Source organism: Equus asinus, chromosome 24 (assembly GCF_041296235.1).
Source record: "Equus asinus isolate D_3611 breed Donkey chromosome 24, EquAss-T2T_v2, whole genome shotgun sequence".
In the NCBI taxonomy this organism is placed as follows: domain Eukaryota; kingdom Metazoa; phylum Chordata; class Mammalia; order Perissodactyla; family Equidae; genus Equus; species Equus asinus.
This window is the reverse complement of record NC_091813.1, coordinates 55,973,939-55,991,700: the sequence shown is the minus strand read 5'-3', so window position 1 is coordinate 55,991,700 and position 17,762 is coordinate 55,973,939. Positions and strand designations below refer to the sequence as shown.

The 17,762-nt window shown below is 36.9% G+C and overlaps 1 protein-coding gene across 3 annotated transcripts in view; it reads right to left on the bottom strand.

Moving 5' to 3' along the window:
* Positions 1-432: 432 nt before the first annotated feature.
* Positions 433-17,762, bottom strand: part of PKIB (cAMP-dependent protein kinase inhibitor beta) — a 105,494-nt gene continuing 88,164 nt past the window's right edge. For all 3 annotated transcript variants that reach the window (XM_044757434.2, XM_070496610.1, XM_070496611.1), the window contains 2 exons: positions 9,481-9,657; positions 433-1,717 (listed from right to left, as the gene is read on the bottom strand). In XM_044757434.2, the coding sequence (XP_044613369.1) occupies positions 1,650-1,717; positions 9,481-9,649 (237 nt within the window). In that variant the 5' untranslated portion in view covers positions 9,650-9,657 and the 3' untranslated portion in view covers positions 433-1,649. The remainder of the gene's footprint in view (positions 1,718-9,480; positions 9,658-17,762) is intronic.

Here is a 17,762-nt window from a genome sequence, read left to right as displayed (position 1 = left end):
AAAAATGTCTCCAGACATTACCAAATGTCCTCCAGGGGCCAAAATCGCCACTACCCCCAAGCTGAAAACCACTGTTCTATTCTAACCCCTCTTTATACTGATTATATAATATCATGTCATTAAATAACTCTCAGAAATATAATTGTAATGGCTATAATACATTTTATTGAATATGAAATTAGTGCTACACCTTAAGTGTTACTTTTGATTATTTTATAAAGAAAAATCTATATTTGAGAACTTAAAACAATCAGGTGCTTTGGAATCTATCCCTTTGGTGTATATTAGACATAAAAGTAAACGTTGTCAATGAAATAACAAGCAGGGGGTGTTTTATGTTGCAGAGACAATCACCTTCCTGCTTTCAAACGTGCTGCTATTTTCACGTGGTCTACTTTAGAAGATAAAATGAAGGAGACTGTCAGTAACGAGTTTCTTAAACAGTGAAGAGTTTATTTGATTACTGTATACAGACATAGCCTAAGTCACATCAAAGAAAATATAATTGCATGCATGCATATATATCTGAAAATGAAAACAGATTCATTAGTCAAATTTTTTTAAATTCAGAATTCTATTATTTTCTTAAAATGTCTAATAAATCAAAATTTACTAAAGCTTTGGTTTTGGTTTTGTTCCTTTTAAAATACATACTTCGATATATATTAAAAGCTAGTATTTTGCTATTCCTACTTACATCATTCACTAAATATTTAGGTGCCTATTCTCCTATTTACCACTTTAGGAAAGATATAAAAATTAAGGTCTGCATTCCTGAGGAAATTATTTTAGGGACAAGATATTTATACACAAAAGCCCTAAGAATAAGAACAGATAGTGTAAAGCAACTAGTAAGGTGTTTTGTATAATTCACATTAAAGAAAAACGTATACAGACACTTACACACATCAAAGTTAAGGAAGATAGTGAAATTCATTTGATAGGCATGTCTATATAAACAATTTGTTGCAAATTTTGCATTTGAAGAGTCCGCATGAAAAAATCACAGTATGCATAGACTAGAGGCAAAATATAGCAGACAAAAACATCCCAGAGATGTTTAGGTTGTCAAACTTTTACTATTTTCCCAAATCTTTCTAGGGTTGGGGGAAAAACTGATGCACTTCTAGTTAAAAACTGAGAATTAGAGACATGATGCAATTGCCCAAGATCACACAGCTACACCCTCTAGCCATGAATTTGTGACTATTCTATTATTCCTTCTCCCTAAAAAACATAATTTCCCACATATTCCATCAAGTTTTAAATTAATTGTGCTTGGTTTATATCTACCAAGAGATGGTTTACTTGTTACCATAAAAATGGAATTGAAAATACATCTGGCTAAATTAATCCAAAAAGAACAGTGGATTTTGTTGGGTTTATAGACAATGTGTATTTAAGCGACCATACATTTTCAACCTTTTCTTTGGGTGCACTTTGGAAGTGATGTGCCTTTTAATAACCTACGTTGGACATCATGGTTGCAATCCAAGTGAATAGCATCACAACAAAATGATGTAGCACACACATGTTGCTGAGGGCTGCAATGTTACCACAGTTACTACCAGATCAAACGTCTCAGGAGAGCAGAGCCACTACATCTTCCAACGTGAAGAAATTCAGCACTTTTTTTAAGTTGTGAGCCTTCATTTTGCTTCATTGTTGGGCTTTTTCAGTTGATCTTGTGTTGTTTCTTCACCTTTCTTTTTCACATCTAAAAGGATAAATAATTTTCATTCATATATAGAATATATTGATATATATTTCACATTATATTGGAATAAAACAGTTGTTTTTTTTTCTTTATGCAGTCTAGTCATTTCCTACTTGATTAGGACATATTTTCCCTAAATCCAGATATGGAAACTACTGAAAGAAAAGAGATACCAGTAGGTTGGGGGATCTACGTTCTCCTAATTACCTTTCTCTCTTATTGTCCAAAATTACTATGTGCCAGGCAGTCTTCTAAGATATTATTACAATCTCCCATTACAGATTAGTCCTTTGAAGTACAAACAGGTTAAGTGACTCGCCCAAAGTCACAGAACTAGGTAGTAACAGAGCCACAATTTGGACACAGGCTGACTGGCTCCATAGTCCACACAATTCCTCATCTCCCTATGCTAAATCACACTCTCTCCAGCTTCCCCACTTTTTCCTCCTCCTTTGCTCTTAGAAGATGATCACACTTTCTACTTCACAGGAAATAAAAATCAAGGCCATCAGATAAGAACTGCCTCAACTTTCTGCCATCAAACTTCTAAAACCCTCTGTGGTCGGCACGGATTCCTTCTGCCCTCCCTCCTAGAACAATGGAAGATGACGTGCTACTTAGGACTAGCTAGACAATTTATGGGAGCCCGGTGCAAAGTGAAAACACAGCATCCCTTATTCAAAACACATGGAAAATTTCAAGATGGCCACAGTAGACTATTAAACCAAGTGTGAGTCTCTTCCGAGCCCAGAGCCTTGTGCAACTACACTGGTTGCACAGCTTTGGAGCTGGCCCTGGTGCTGCTTACCCTATCTGAGTCTAATTCCTTCATGAACCAGGATCCTATCCATTTCTGCCTCATCAGGAAGCTGACTCTAACGATCATGCCCTCTCTCCATTTCATCTGACTTTCCCTCTTTCTCTTGGTTCCCTCATTTCCTCAAGTCACTACCATCTTCAAACTAACAAGCAAAGGCCTTCTTTCAACGGCAATTCTTCCACTTATTGTCTTTTCCTTTGTCCTTTAAAATGTATCATCTTTCATCATCTCCATTTAAAAATAAAACTGTTAAGTCTCTACTACTTCTCGAAAACTGCTCTTACCAAAATCATCAATGGCATCTGAAGATAAATCTGATGAACTCTATTCAGTTCTTCAACTTTCATTCATGAAATATTTATTAAGCATATATTATGTACCAAGCAGTGAAAAAAACATGCATTCCAGCTCTCAGGGAACTTCTAGTGAAGGAAATGGACAATAAACAAAATAAACAAAATGTGTGGCAAGTGAGAAGTGATACGTGCTACGGAGAAAATTAAAGAATATGAATTGTGAAGTCTTGGGGCCTGGAGGTTGCAATTTTAGATAGGGTTGTCTGGGAATACCTCGTGGAGAAGGAGGCATGTGAGTAAAGACCTGAGGAGGTGATGGAGGGACCCCCTAGCTATGTGGATAAAAGAGAGAAGAGTATTCCTAGGAGAAGGAACAGAAAAGCCCAAGGCAGCAACGTGCAGGAAGGAACTGCGGGCGAGACAGTGTGGAGAATAAAAGAGTGGAAGAAGGGGTCAGATTGGTATCAAAGGACGAGATCTTTTAGGTGAAAAATGGCAGATTTCTGGACCAATTCTGAAAGTAGAGCTGAAAATATTTGCTGATGAATTAGATGGAGAGTTGAGAGAAAGAGAGGAGATGAAGATGATTCCAAAGTTTTTGGCTTTAGCCACTGGACAAATGAAATTGCCATTCACCAAGATGGTGAAGATGCAGGAAGAGCAGTTTTCAGGGACAATATCTGGAGTTCATTTTAGTATCCATCAAGTTTGAGATTCCTGTTAGATGTCCAAGTAGAGATGTCAAGTAGGCAATTAAACACGTGAGTGTGAAGTTCAGAGGAGCTTGAGGCTAGAGATGGCAAATGAGTGAGTTATCAGAAGGATGATCATTATCCCAGTGAGATTGGATAATATCACAAGAAAGGGAGTGTTGACAGAGAGGATGTCCAAAGACTGAGTTCTAGTACCAGCCAATTCATTAAAAGATAGAGGAAATAAGAAAACAGAAGTGTGAAGAGCAGCCAGTGAGGCAAGAAGAAAACCAGGAGAGTAGGGTGTCCTGGAAGCTGAGGGAAGAAAAGTGTTGAGAAGAAGGGACAATCAATCATGATAAAACTGCTAAGAGATCCTGTAAGATGAGGACTAAGAATTGGCCACTGAATTCAGCAGAGACGTCACTTATGATCCTGAAGTAGCAGTGGGGTGGTGCAGTGGGATGAAAGCCCTATATTAGGGTTAGAGAAAAAAATGGGACAATGGATTTGGAGGCAGAAAAATAGTCTTTTGAAGAGCTTTGCTACAAAACAGTAGCTGGAAGGAGAACTGGGATCAAGAGAGGGTTTGAATCTTAGCAATCACACTCAATTGCCTTCTGATTAGTATGGCAGGTGCTTAATAAGTGTTTACTGAAACAACTCCCTCAGGAAAATGGTCTTGGTAATAAATGGTACGCAAAGCACTAAATTATTTCCAGAATGATTTCAGCAGCATTTGCCACCATAGGTTCTAAGCAAGCTACCCACATAGCATTAGAGCTTTCAGAGAAGAGCTGTCAGCTACGCTTTCTCTAAGTTGGTCTAATGAGGAGACGGTGATATGAAGGCGCCTTAAGTAGTCTTCTTGCTATGAAGTCAATTAGAAACTCAGGATAATGATTAGATGAAGACTAGCAGGAGATCATCTTTTGACGACCTAGTACCTTGCTCAGGACTATCAGCTAAAATATGAAATGTAGGTCCAAACACCTCTTATACCAGTCTCATTTTTTTGCTTTAAAATATGAAATTGGATATTTAGAAATATACTGAAAGATGATTGGAGATTAAAGGGAACAATAAACTCAAAGAAGTTATGATTGTTGCTAACTTTGTATTGTAATGTTAATAAAAGGAAAACAGTAGTCAAACAAAGAAGTTATCTTATTTATAAAATCATGCAATTTCTAGGATATTTATCATTATTATTATTATTCTGCCTTCTGCACTTGTCAATTGTTTTTCATTATAATTGAGTATATTTTCAGTATATTTCCCAAACATCATTTCTCTGAGTATACAACATCAAATTTTCCTTTCAAACCTGTTTCCTTTCAAATGTGGAAAAGCTTTGTACAACATTTGTTTATCTCATTTTCGCAGCCATAATTAGTAAGAACTTTTGGAAAGGTAAGAAAATGCTGGTTCCCAAATTATCTGTGTTGATTCTGTTTTCCTTATGTATAGCTTTGAAATGATTGTCTTTATATATATATATAGGTGGTAACCTGTGTTATTTTATATAAAGATCACATGCAGAATGCAATGATGTATCCTTTAGGCAATACACCACTTGAATTATTTACTGAACTATGCTTTTAAATTAATATAGGGTTAAAACATGCCATATCAAATAGTCTTTTTTTTCACATTTTTCTATTTCCGTTATCATGTTCTCTTCGTGTCAGTTGCTTTTTCCACTTCTTGTGAGAACATGAGGTACAGTACAACATTTTCAGAGTGCCTCACAGAACAATAATTCTAAGATGCTTCTTCAAAGATGGCCAAATAAATGAGAGAAGGAAGTGCCATGTGTCCTATCCTTAGAGGTCTGTAGGCACAAGGGCATGGTAAAGTCTTTGTAACAAAGGATCTGAGAATTCCTTGTTTATAAAGGAAACATTCTGAGAAGTGTAAAAAGCCAATTACATTTACATCAGTAATTCCGAACTTATGTGACCACAGCACCCTCTTCTGTATGTGACACATTAACATCCAGAAGAATTTCCATGAAATATTCGTCAAGAAAAGTTGGTATAATGAGAAAGATGAAAGCCCTGGAGCCAGAGATCTTATCGTCCACCCAAGTTTGTGAGCTGGGCGAGTCACCTAATGTGCTTGGGGCTTAGTCATGGTAACATCTATATTTTGAAAGGCTGGATCTTCTAAAGGTCCTTCTCCTTCTTACATTTGTGTTTCCATAGGTATTAAAAGTCTACTCATCTGGCTTGTCAGTTATGGGGTAATTTCATTTGCACTGTTTTCTCCTCTATCATATAAAAGATATTTCGAAAATACAAATTCAAATATTCCAAAATGTACATCTCCAAATGTCTTTTTTATTGTTCCCCCAGAACTATATATCCAGCTGCTTAACCAACACGTCCATTTGGACGTCATAAGCATCTCCTGGGCATCTCAAATGGAATATGGAGGAAGCAGAAATCACTCCTTTAACTCTCAAAATTCCCCCTCCTCCAGGCTGGCCCTTCTCAGTATATGGCACCACCATAAACTCTATTGCTTTAAGAATTATCCTCCATTTCCCTTCTTCATTATCTGTAGTCATCTCCACCACATCCAATTCATCAGCAAGTCCCATTGATTCTGCCTACAAAACATACCCCAAATTCATCTACCTTTCTCCACCTTTTATACCTATTGAAACTTTCATTTCTCACTGGACTATGGCAACAGTCCCCATGGGCAAAGGTTAACAAAACCCTTTTCCCTTCTCTAAGGAAATTTGAAATTCAGGTTAATTTTCTAGCTCTGTTACCCTGGAACCTGATTAAGATGGAATGTCATCCTGGTTACTAAGCTTACGGTAAAAATGATCCAAATGGTCAAATACAACTGTACAGAGAGAAACTATATAGGAACTATAAATACCATGTAAGAAACCATAGGGTTAGGCTTCCATGAATGCAACAACTCTGTAACTGTGCATGTCTCTTGCAGGGAAGCTACTTTGAAGGATTTGTTACAAAGTATTAGCTCCCATGAGACACAGGGCTTCTAACTCATTGCCTCCATTGATGCAGATCTTGTCTACTTGCAGCTGAGTTTTCACTTAGTGCTGAGGTGGGGGTGGCACAGAGACTAGCCCCCAGGACTGCTATATGGATTGCTGCAAGGACTCCCATGGAAGAAGACTTTGAGATGCTGTCCTTCTGGTCTGCTGTGTTTTCAACCTGTATACTTCTGAGTAGATTGGTGCCCATGGGGTCTTGTGAGTCCGAATGTTTAATTTGGCCTAAAAAGATTTCCTAACAGGAGTTGCACCTCTTAATTCAACTATTTCCACGATTTCTCTTCTACAATCTATTCTCCACATAACAGATAAAGTGAACATTTAAACATATATGTCACTCTCCTTCTGAAAATCCTCACATTTAGAATAAAATTCTATTCATTCATCTAGGTTTCTAAAACCATAAAAGATCTAGCCCTTGTTTATTTCTCCATCATTGTGTACCACTCTCCCTCTCACCCACTGCCTGCAAGTCATAGGATTTTGTTTCTTGGTCCCGTTCCTCTTCTTCCACTCTAAGAATTTTTTACTAACTGCTCCTTCTGCAAAGAACGCTCTTAGCTCTGATCTGCATGTGCCTGGATCATTCAGTGGCTATTCAAAATATATCACTGTCAGTTGTCAGATTTCAATTAGGGCTTTTCTAATTTCTTGATCTAATATAGCCATCCAGTAGCTCTCTACCATAGCATCCTATTTTAATTCTCTGATAGAACATATCTTGGTTGACTTCTATATTTATTTGTTTACAATCTAACTCTCCCATTGGAATATAAGATCCATGACAGCAAGAATTCATATTTGTCTTATTCACCACCATACTGCTGGTTTTGAGAATGGTGCTTAGCGCTTAGTGGGTGCTAAGTTGAATGATGGATCAAATGAATAGTAAATGATGGTGGGAGTTAAGAAAAGGACCTTTGTGACATTCACAGTTTCCTGGGCTGCCATCCTTTGTCACCTCTTGCTGATATGTTATAAGGCATCATTGTCCTCCTTACTATGGTTACCAATTAATAAGAGATAGATTAAGGCAGATTATGAACTAGGAAAATTTTGGACGGGTTAATTTCATGCGGGATTCAAGACGTTTGAGATCCTAGATTTCTTCCCACCTGAGAATATCAAAAAACAAAAACAAAGGAAGATAGATCCGAGGTAAACTTGCAGATCTTTCCCAGAATTTGTATTTTTAAATGACAAAAACATTGAAACCATAATGCCTGAGACAGACAGCAGCTTTCCATTTTTACTAACAATTGGAAACTATTCATTTTAAAATTCTCAATAATATTTGCACTCAGCTAATGAAAAAGAAGATACGCATTAAAGCTACTTATTTGTAGCTTTGTTAATAAAACATTGTCTAAGCCATCTACCTATGTAAACTTATTGCCTTTTGCATATTCTTCAACATCTGGTGTTATATGTTGATCCACTTTTAACATTTTGAGTTTCTTATTTAATACTTTGACTCTTTCAAAATTATTTAAAGAAAATTATAAAAATAGGAACAATATTCTTTCAGATAATGGTGTCTTTAGTGAACAAAACAAAATGGAGAAGACTGACTGCTAACTCTCCCACAGTGGATTTGTTCTCTTTTGCTTAACTAAGTAATGTCAACAAGCATTATATGTAGGGTATATAAACTTAAATAGTCCTGTGATACTAGCAAGTAACTTATCTTCTCTACCTCGAAAGTTGAGGATGGCCTTTCAACAGCAACATCATGTTCTGATAACCACATTACATTTTCAAAATTAAAAGGTCAAAAACATTACACGTTTTTATTTCTTTTCTTCCTTTTATTTCTTCCATCTTTTCTTTCACCTTATAGTAGGTTATGTGTATGTGTATTTTTTTTACTATTACTTGTAGTGAGTATGAGAAATGCAGTCACCTCTGGAAAAAGGTGAGGTAGCCACAGGACTCCAGGATTTAGCCACTGTCCTGGCCTAACAAGGATGTATGTGTTTCATAGGGCTCAAACCAGGAACATTTATGACTTTACCAGGTAATAAACAATGTCCTGAGGCAAAGAACCAAGAGCCCTCCTCTAGGGCTCACATGAAAGGGTATATGTGCATGGGAAGCTTCCAGCTCTCTCTTGCCTCATTGCCACCAGGAATAAATTGCTACATACTCATTGGAGTCCTTCTTGAAGTCTAAAATGGGGCACAAGGCATAGGTATTTTGGTAATGACTTGGAATTAAAGTTATCTTTAACCTCTAAGAATATTTTTAAATGAAAGGACTCTTTTCACACTTTGTTGAAAGTATTGTTATTTATTTTCAGAAGACTAAACTCTGGGAGCTCTGTGAACTGTATGTAAGCAATGAGGAGAACGACCCAAGATTGTTCTTCATTGGTTTGACAGCTCTCCTTTTTCCTTAATTCGACTTTTTCTACTGGTTGAAGAATGATCATCTTTTATACAAATACTCACCTTAAAGATCTCATCTCTAGTTGATAATAAACTTCTTCTTAGATACGAGAAACAGAAGGGCTTGTAGAATACCACAGTGAAGCAGAAGCTTCCAAAGAGATTTGTCAACGGATGGCAGAAGAAAACTTACTTAATTTCTGAGTGCTTTTTGGTAAATTTTGTAAGCTCATTGAGCAAAGGGATCATATTTACTCACTTTTGTATTCCCAATCACCAGCTCTGTGCATGACCACACACATCCAACGAATAAACAAATGTTCTGTTTCCATATACACACCGTGAGATAAAAAGATGAAATTGTTTGCTTTCAGAAATCCACTTAGCCTTAAACAAAAGCTGAGAGGTTTTAGTAAACAAGTAAGGAAAAAAAGAGCACTTTTAACTAGATAACAGGGTGACTGATCCAGAGGCGAGGATTGATTAAGACGAGGTAAGTGCTGCTGATTTTATGAGCATTTTGCATGTTACCTTCCTTCATGGAGAGAGCCTCCAGTTTGTGGGGCAACTCTGAGGTTCCGCCTGTCGCAGCTGAGCCCTGGATGTCTGGTACAGCATTCCGGCGGCCTGTCCTTGCTGAAGATGCAAAATTGTTGACCATAGGCTCCACATCAGTCATTTCTGGTGAATCTGTCCTCATAGCAACATCTACAAATAGAATGTGCACATGAAGAAGATGATCAGCCTACTCAAGGTATATATTCACAAAGGTGGTTGAAAGGCACGACTAGATCAAAAACACAACAGGCTCGAGAGTTCATCACACTCTGCATCTCTGTCTACTGTTACGGTCCTGGAATTTCCATTCGCACATTCACACGTTCGCTAACAGAGCAGGAAGTTCTTGGTGTGAGCCAAATTGCTATAAATAACCCCTGAGCGGAATGAGTCACTTGGATGCTGCAGGGTGCAGTAATCTCTTGCCTTTTGTTCTGCTTTTCTAAGGTTGGATCAGCCACACTAGGGCTTGGAGGAAATGAAAACTGACTCATTTGGCCACTCCCGGAGAGGCTCTGCCTGCTAGTATTTGCTTGTAGTGCTTGTTCAGGCTGAAACCAAATCACTGTAATTTGCAGGGACCAAACAAAATACACTCTGTTCCTACTCTTTAGAAATAAGGAAGTTTCTCTCAAAGGCTTTTTTCCCCAGTGACAGCTGTGTATTTCTATCTGTTCTGGTCTCAGACCTAATTTTCAATAGCCTCATGTTCATGTTTGGGAGAACAGAACCTGTTTTACCTTTTCTTGCCTTCAAGTGGACACGGTAATCACTAGTGCTTTCCTAAGCATCCTCTATCTTCCTAGTAATTGTCTCTGTTATGAGAGAATTCTCAAGAGGTCATTCCCTATACAGAGAGGGAGGTAGCAGATTTTAAATTTGAAAGGACCATATTGTCCAACCTTCCCGACCCAGACAGTAAAGGGATGCATTAACATAACACAGCAGGTGTGTGTACAACAATTTTTCCCAAGTTCAGACAGTACTTCTTCTGCCATTATCATAATTGCTCCTGCTCCTCTCCAGAACAGGTTCCTCTTTTTATTAGTACATAATCCTTAGTGGTGCATATGCGTGCGTGTGGATGCGTGTGTGTGTGTGTTTATGCGTAGTGGGTGGTATCCAGTTCACAGAATAATATTTTCAGTTCTTCTTTAGATGAGCGTAATTCTAAATGGTTATAAGCCACAGCAGAGCATACTGCCTATCTCACATCTCACGTAGGTTTGGCCTTTCACCTCCCGCCTTCTTATTTCTCTTCTTATTTCTGAGTGATCAGCATTGAGAGGATTTGGCATAGGATTAGAAGGAACGATTCTCATTCTTTTTTTCCCACTTTTTCCTCAAATCTTGCCTGTACTCCTTCATTCGCATTTATTTCTCGCATTACCCTTTCCAATCAGTGACTCAAATATAGTTCTATTCTTATTTTATTAAGGTCCTGGAGCCTGCTTAAAAAAGCACTTGGAATCAATTCGAAAAGTATTTATTTAACACCAACTCTGTGCAAAGTACAGTGCTAGTTACTGTGGGATTTGCCATAATAAGTAAGGAATTCCTCTGCCTCAACTGGAGACCTTGGAATGCTGCATGCCAGGCAGCTCCCCCCATGCACAGAGGAGGGAGTGGGCAATTCCAAAAGAGAAAATGGGCCCAACTGCCCAGGGAACACAGTTTTTGAGTGGGGTCCCAGAGAATGAGTAAGCAGATGCTGGTAAAAGGCTGCTCTCCGACTACCCACTTCTCATCTTTGCCCTTTTCCAACTGCTTTTGGACACAAAGCATTCATAGATTTCCAAAGGAGCACAAAGACTCTCCAAGTTCACAAAAGCCCAAGAACTGAATTTGCACCAGTGGGAAAATGATACAACTTTGAGGTTCATATGGTCTGCCTGCACTCCTACCGTCTCAGAGTGAATACAGCCTGTTGTACAGAAGGGTTTAAATGCAAGACTTAAGAAGTTGGTTCCCCTTTTAATGAGACAGTGGTTTTAAAATGTCAAGTGACTTTTGATGACATCAATAGAAAGGAGAGAAGGGGAAGTTAACTCTGACCAATGTGGTCACCGTAGAAAAGACTTTATATCCCTCTGCCAAGTACATGGACTGGAACATAGTTGCCTAATAAATTCAGTTAATAAATGTTGAATCAATACCTGATACCTATAAATTACTAGCAGGCAAGCACAGTCAGTTTAGGTGCTTTTAATTATTAATATCCTCAATACGGACTGAAAGTTCAATTATTAAATATTAAAATGAATTTGTTATGTTAACATTAAAATAGCTTTGGAGGCAGGCTGTAGACCAATGGTAAATACAACGTCTTGCAGGTGTGGGCAACACTGATTGCCATACGCAGAGCAGTAGTTAATGCAAAAATTCTTACAGAATGACCCTCATCCAGGGCATCTGGCCAGTTATTCTCTTCACACACTGGCCCTCTCTGGAAGGGAGTCATAAACATTCAACTGTGAACAGTCTTGCCAACCTGAAGTCAGTTACACACAATTCATCAGCTTCCCCTTGTGCAAAGATGGAATCCTCTGACACTTTAAATAGACCAGATGCTATACTTCTAACTTATTCGACTGATTCTCTTTTGCCATTTTTATTCTTGACAAGAGGAAAAATTAAGCCCTTTATCCTCCAGACTTATTTTCTTTGCCTAAGATTATTATTGAGAGTGATGTATCTTTGATGAAAAATAGTCCCGTAATTACTCTTCCAATGTAAATGTAACTTAAAGCAGTAGCTTAAGAATGGACACTTTAAATTGCATGCTTCTGTTTCAGAAAATTTTATAATTTATATATACTTATCTGTCTTATAAAGGAAAAATGCAGCTGCGATACAAACTAATAGAATTATTTTTACTATCAAAATTTATACATTAAATGTTACCGTATCCATCAAAGCAATTACTTTAGGAAGCTACACGTTTATTTCACCTCTCAAAATATTTTTGTGACTCCATCAGTGCAACTCACTTTCTATTTACATATATGATGGTAGAATAACACTGTATTTAAAATACAACATTATGTTTTACAGTAAACTGTTTTCAATTAAAAACCGTATGTCCTATTTGATCACCCATCTCTTTGTACTAAGAATGAATTCAAGTTAGTTTCGAAGCCTCCTTAAGTAATTTAGATTTGCATATATTCAAAATAAAATTATTTCAAGGGAAGATTTCAGAGCAGAGCTTTGAGCACTGATAAAATTACTGAACTACATTAGCAGACTCTAGGATGACCGCCCTTAAATCAGTCCTCGTGTTTGTTAAGCAGTCCATACGGACCAATGGAAAGTTTGGTCACCTAAAAGGGAGCATTCCTGAAGTTGAATCCTGCATTGCCTTCTAATAGACTTGCAGCTTCCAGCAAGACATTTACCTCCTCTGTTAATTAAGTTTCCACATTTATCAAAAGTAGGATTAATATTACCTATTCTACTACCTTGGAATCAAGCAAACTAATGGATATAAATGTGCTTGCTTAACAGCTACAGAAATGACATTTGTTTAGAAATTAGTCATATTAACTTATAGGCACTATAATAGATTATCATTATAAATATCATTTATTCTCTTAAACTGTGGTATTGATGTGGCTCTAGAGATAACTTCTAATGTCGTGAGTTATAAAGACAAAAGAGATTAACACAGATACATTGCCAGAAACTTGGTGTTTAAAAAAAACAGTATGTAACAAAATCATTTAAAAAAATCACTTACAACCTCCCTGCCTGCCACACACACACGCACGCACACACATGCACACACAAATGCCTCACAGCTGGCTCCCTTTCTGCAACATCTCTTCCAGATAAGCCACCCGTCACAGAAGACCACAGCTCCTTTACACCATTCATCGAAGTCTCTCCCTAAAGGTGAACTTTCCATTTACTTTCAGAAACAAACCACGTTGAAGTGTTTCTTTAATAATTACAATGGGATTGAAAGTCTCAAAAACAGTTCTTAATCTGAGTAACAATATAATGACATGACACATAACGAGGAAAGAAGAGTCACAAAATATGCGAGAGAACTCTACTTTCCCTGTAGGCTCGTCCTGACCGCCATTTAAAACGGTGTCGCCTCCCTGTGGCTCCTGATTCTCCGTGCCTGGCTCTCCTTTCCCCTGGCACTTAGCAGCCTTGACATGCATTAGAACTTAGTATGATTGCCCTCAGTGTTTACTGTCTGTCCTCCTCCACAAAGGCAGAGGTTTTCTAGGCCGTTTCATGGATGTTCTCAGAGCACTAAAAGCTCTGCCTGGCACCCAGTGGGCACTCTAAACAATTTGTTTACTAAACAGTTATCTTTCCTTTTTTTTCAAAATGAATTCTTTTCTATTTGCATATGAAAATATGTGCTTATTGTTGGAAAAAAAATGACAATTCTGGAAGACATAAAGTAGAAAAAACAAATTGCCTTATATCCCATTAACTGGCGACAGCACTGTTATAACTCTGGTGCATATCCTTCCAGCATTTTTTCAGTGCTCACATACACAAGCATATCCAATATATATCTTACATGTGAATATTTCAAAGCTAGATAATACTTATTTGATACCACTGTATTATATCTTAAAAATACAATATGTTCAGGCCAAGATAATTCTAATCTTTTTTTTTTTATTACTGAGGTAACATCGATTTAAAACATTATATAAATTTCAGGTGTACATCACTATATTTCAATTTACGTGTAAACTACATTGGGTTCACCACTCAAAGACTAATTGCCATCCATCACCACATCCATGTACCCTTTTACCCCTTTCGCCCTACCACCTCCCCGTAAATTTTTAGTGAAAGTTTTGTAAAAAGAAAATTTTCTAGAAAGCGAACATTTCAGGGTCTATGCCAAATATGTAAAATATGCATAGTCAAAAAGCCAAATGCAATGGCAAAAGTAGAAACATGGCTGAGGACTGAAACCCTTCACAAACCTTTCCTTAATCAAACTGGATAAATCCAGTTGACATATACGTGAGATGCTTTTTAAGACGTGTGCAAGTTTAACAGTTCCAGTGATGTATTTTTCTTCTATTTCACCAATTTAAAGAAAAATTCTTTGGGATGTCTCTGAGTCCTTTTTTGAAAGGATTTAATTTCCATCTTTTTTTTTGTTCCAATTGAGAAAAGGGGGAAAATGAGACTTTTCAAGCTCTGATTTGCTTTCTAAGTTGTCTTCAGTACTTTATTTTTCTTTGCAGAAGAAGTAATCATTTTAGTGTTTCATCAAGCACAAAATTCAATCAAAATCACAGTAGCAAAAATTTAAAAGTAGTTTTGAGGATTTTCTGGGTCATCATATAGGCAAAAAGCTCCCAACCAAGTACAATAACTTCAGAAGGAAATGTCATACCATTGAAATATTTTTGTCCATCAAAGCATGTATTGATATTAACCTACAATTAAGTTAACAGAAGTGAAATTATTTATACAGATACATTTAACTTTTACAAAAACCTTTTGTAAAAATCAGAAATTGTTGCTACAGTTATTTAATATTATATAACTTCAATAGAAAAAAACATTTCATGAAAAATATCTAAAATATATTCAATTGACATAACAAATGAAAAAAGAAGCTCAAAACCAGTATACATATAATATTAATTTTAAAAATATATGCACAGGAAAACATAGTAGGGAAAATACACCAAAATTTTAAGAGTAGTTCTTTCATGATAGTGTTCTTGTAAATGATTTCTATTTTCTTCTTTGAACTTTATTGAATTCTTCAAATATTCTGTAATGAAGATTTTTATAATATGAAAAACGGCATAAACATTTGTAGAGCACACAATGTTTTAAAGCACTTTAATAAGAATTAGCTCACGTGATTCTGTACTGTGTTGAAGTCTTTACTATCTTTATTTTAAAGTGAGGAAACTGATGATCACAGAACTGAAGTAGTTTGGCTAAAGCAACCCAGCTAGCAAGTGACAGAGTTAAGACCAGAGCCCGCTTCATCTGAGACCTCATGCATTGCTCCTTGTATCACACCTGACCAAATATCTGTTGAAAAAAGACAATCTTAATTCAACAGATTGTTTTTAAACATCTACTATATCCTTCACTCAGTACCAGATTCTGGAGAAATAGTGCCAAATAAGACTAAACACTGTGATGGACACAGTGGGGACACAGAAAAAGCCTAATACGTGGTCTTCACTCTGAAAGTGTGTGATGGAATTGTACAGATGAAATACATGCATGTTAAAGGGAATGTAAAAATAGAAGTCAACATATGCTATATTAAAATAAGTGGTATAAATGAAAAATGCTATAGAAATGTAGAAGAAAAATGGTTACTGAATTTGGGGACTACTAAGAGAGATTTCACAGAAGCTGTAGAATTCATATTGGGGCCTAACATTTGGGAGGGATTCATACAGGTAGAAAGAAAAGGAAAAGGCCTACCAAACCAGAGAAATATCTTAAGCTAAATCAAGAAGATGGGAGTGTAAAAGGGAGGTTCCAAGTTAAGGAAAAGGAAACATCTGGCTGGAATGGAATATTATGTCATATAGAGTTGGAAAATAAGTTGGACCATAGTCATAACTAGAACCCAAGTTACAAAGAAAATGAACATCATTAAAAAGGAGATTGGTGGCACAGCAGTTAAGTTCTCACATTCCGCTTCGGCGGCCCTGGGTTCGCAGGTTTGGATCCCTTGTGCAGACCACTTCTGCAGCCATGCTATGGCAGGCGTCCGACATATACAAAGTAGAGGAAGATAGGCACAGGTGTTAGGTCAGGGCCAGCCTTCCTCCACAAAATGAGGAGAATTGGTGTGGATGTTAGCTCAGGGCTAAGCTTCCTCAAAAAAAAAAAAAAAGAAAGAAAGAAAAAGGAGATTGTATTTTTTCCTGTGAGCACTGAGGAACATGAACATTTCTAAGTCATATAATAACGGTGATTATAAGATGCATTGTCTGAAAACAGAGACTGAGGTGAAGGAGCGCCTTTAGAAGGATCAAAAGGGAAGTTTTGGAAGTAAATCCACCGTAATAAGAGTCATAAGCTGATTATAAAATTTATATGTAAATAGCTTCTTATTTAAAAAAGGAAGAAAAAGAAAAAAGGACTTACACCATCAGACCTGAAGGCTCATTATAAAGCGTGAGGACATACATTTTCAGATATGAAGATTCATCACAGAGTATTAGTTATTAAGATAGTGTGATATCCTTCAAGGATAGGCAAATAGAAAAATAGAATAAAACAGAGACATATGGTCCCTTTATGTGTGACAAATGGTGTAACTACTGATGTGGTCACTGATTGCCCTCCCCAATGAGGATAAGCATCCAATCCATTGAAGGCCTCAATAGAAGAAAAGGCTGAGTGAGGAAGAATTTGCTCTCTCTGCCTGTCTTCCAACTGGGACATTCAGACTCAGATTGGACTGGAACTCACACTCAGCTCTCCTGCTTCTCAGGCCTTCAGACTTGGAATAGAACTATGCCGTCCGCTCTCCTGGGTCTCCTGCTCGCTGACTGCAGATCTGGGGCTTTCTCAGTCTCTACAACAGCATGAGCCAATTCCTTATACTAGATAAATATATATCTAGATCTAATAGATCTCATATATCTATTAAATATATATTTATCTATTATAAATATAATTATCTATATTTATATAATATACACATATTATATCTAGTAGATATATATTTATCTGTTATATAGAATTGGCTTATATATCCCATTGGTTCTGTTTCTCTGGAGAATCCTGATTAGCATATTGGTGGCATAATTGTCATTCTTTGTGGTGTGTGGAGAGCCTTATTTTCTGGCTTATTTTGAGGATTTATCATTTTGGTATTCTGCAACGGCATTACAGGTGCCTAGGTACTTTTTGTTTATCCTCCTTAGGATTTCTTAGGATTCTTGAATTTGAGACTTTAATCAATTCTGGAAAATTCTCAGGTATTATCTCTTTGGATATTGCCTTTTATCCTTTCTCTATTATTTCCTTGAGAATTCCAATTAGACATATGAGATAGACATGCTCATTCAATTGACCTTGTCTCTCAACCTTTCCTTCATATTTTTCTGTGTCCATCCAGGCTCTAAATTGGCCTATCTCTTGTCTTTCTGTGCTGCATTCTGTATAACGTCTTCAGATCTTCTTCCAGTTCACTAATTCTCTCTTAATCTCTGTCTAATCTGCTGCACAAACTATGCATCACTTTAATTTCTAATTATTTTGTTTTTCATTTCCAGACAATC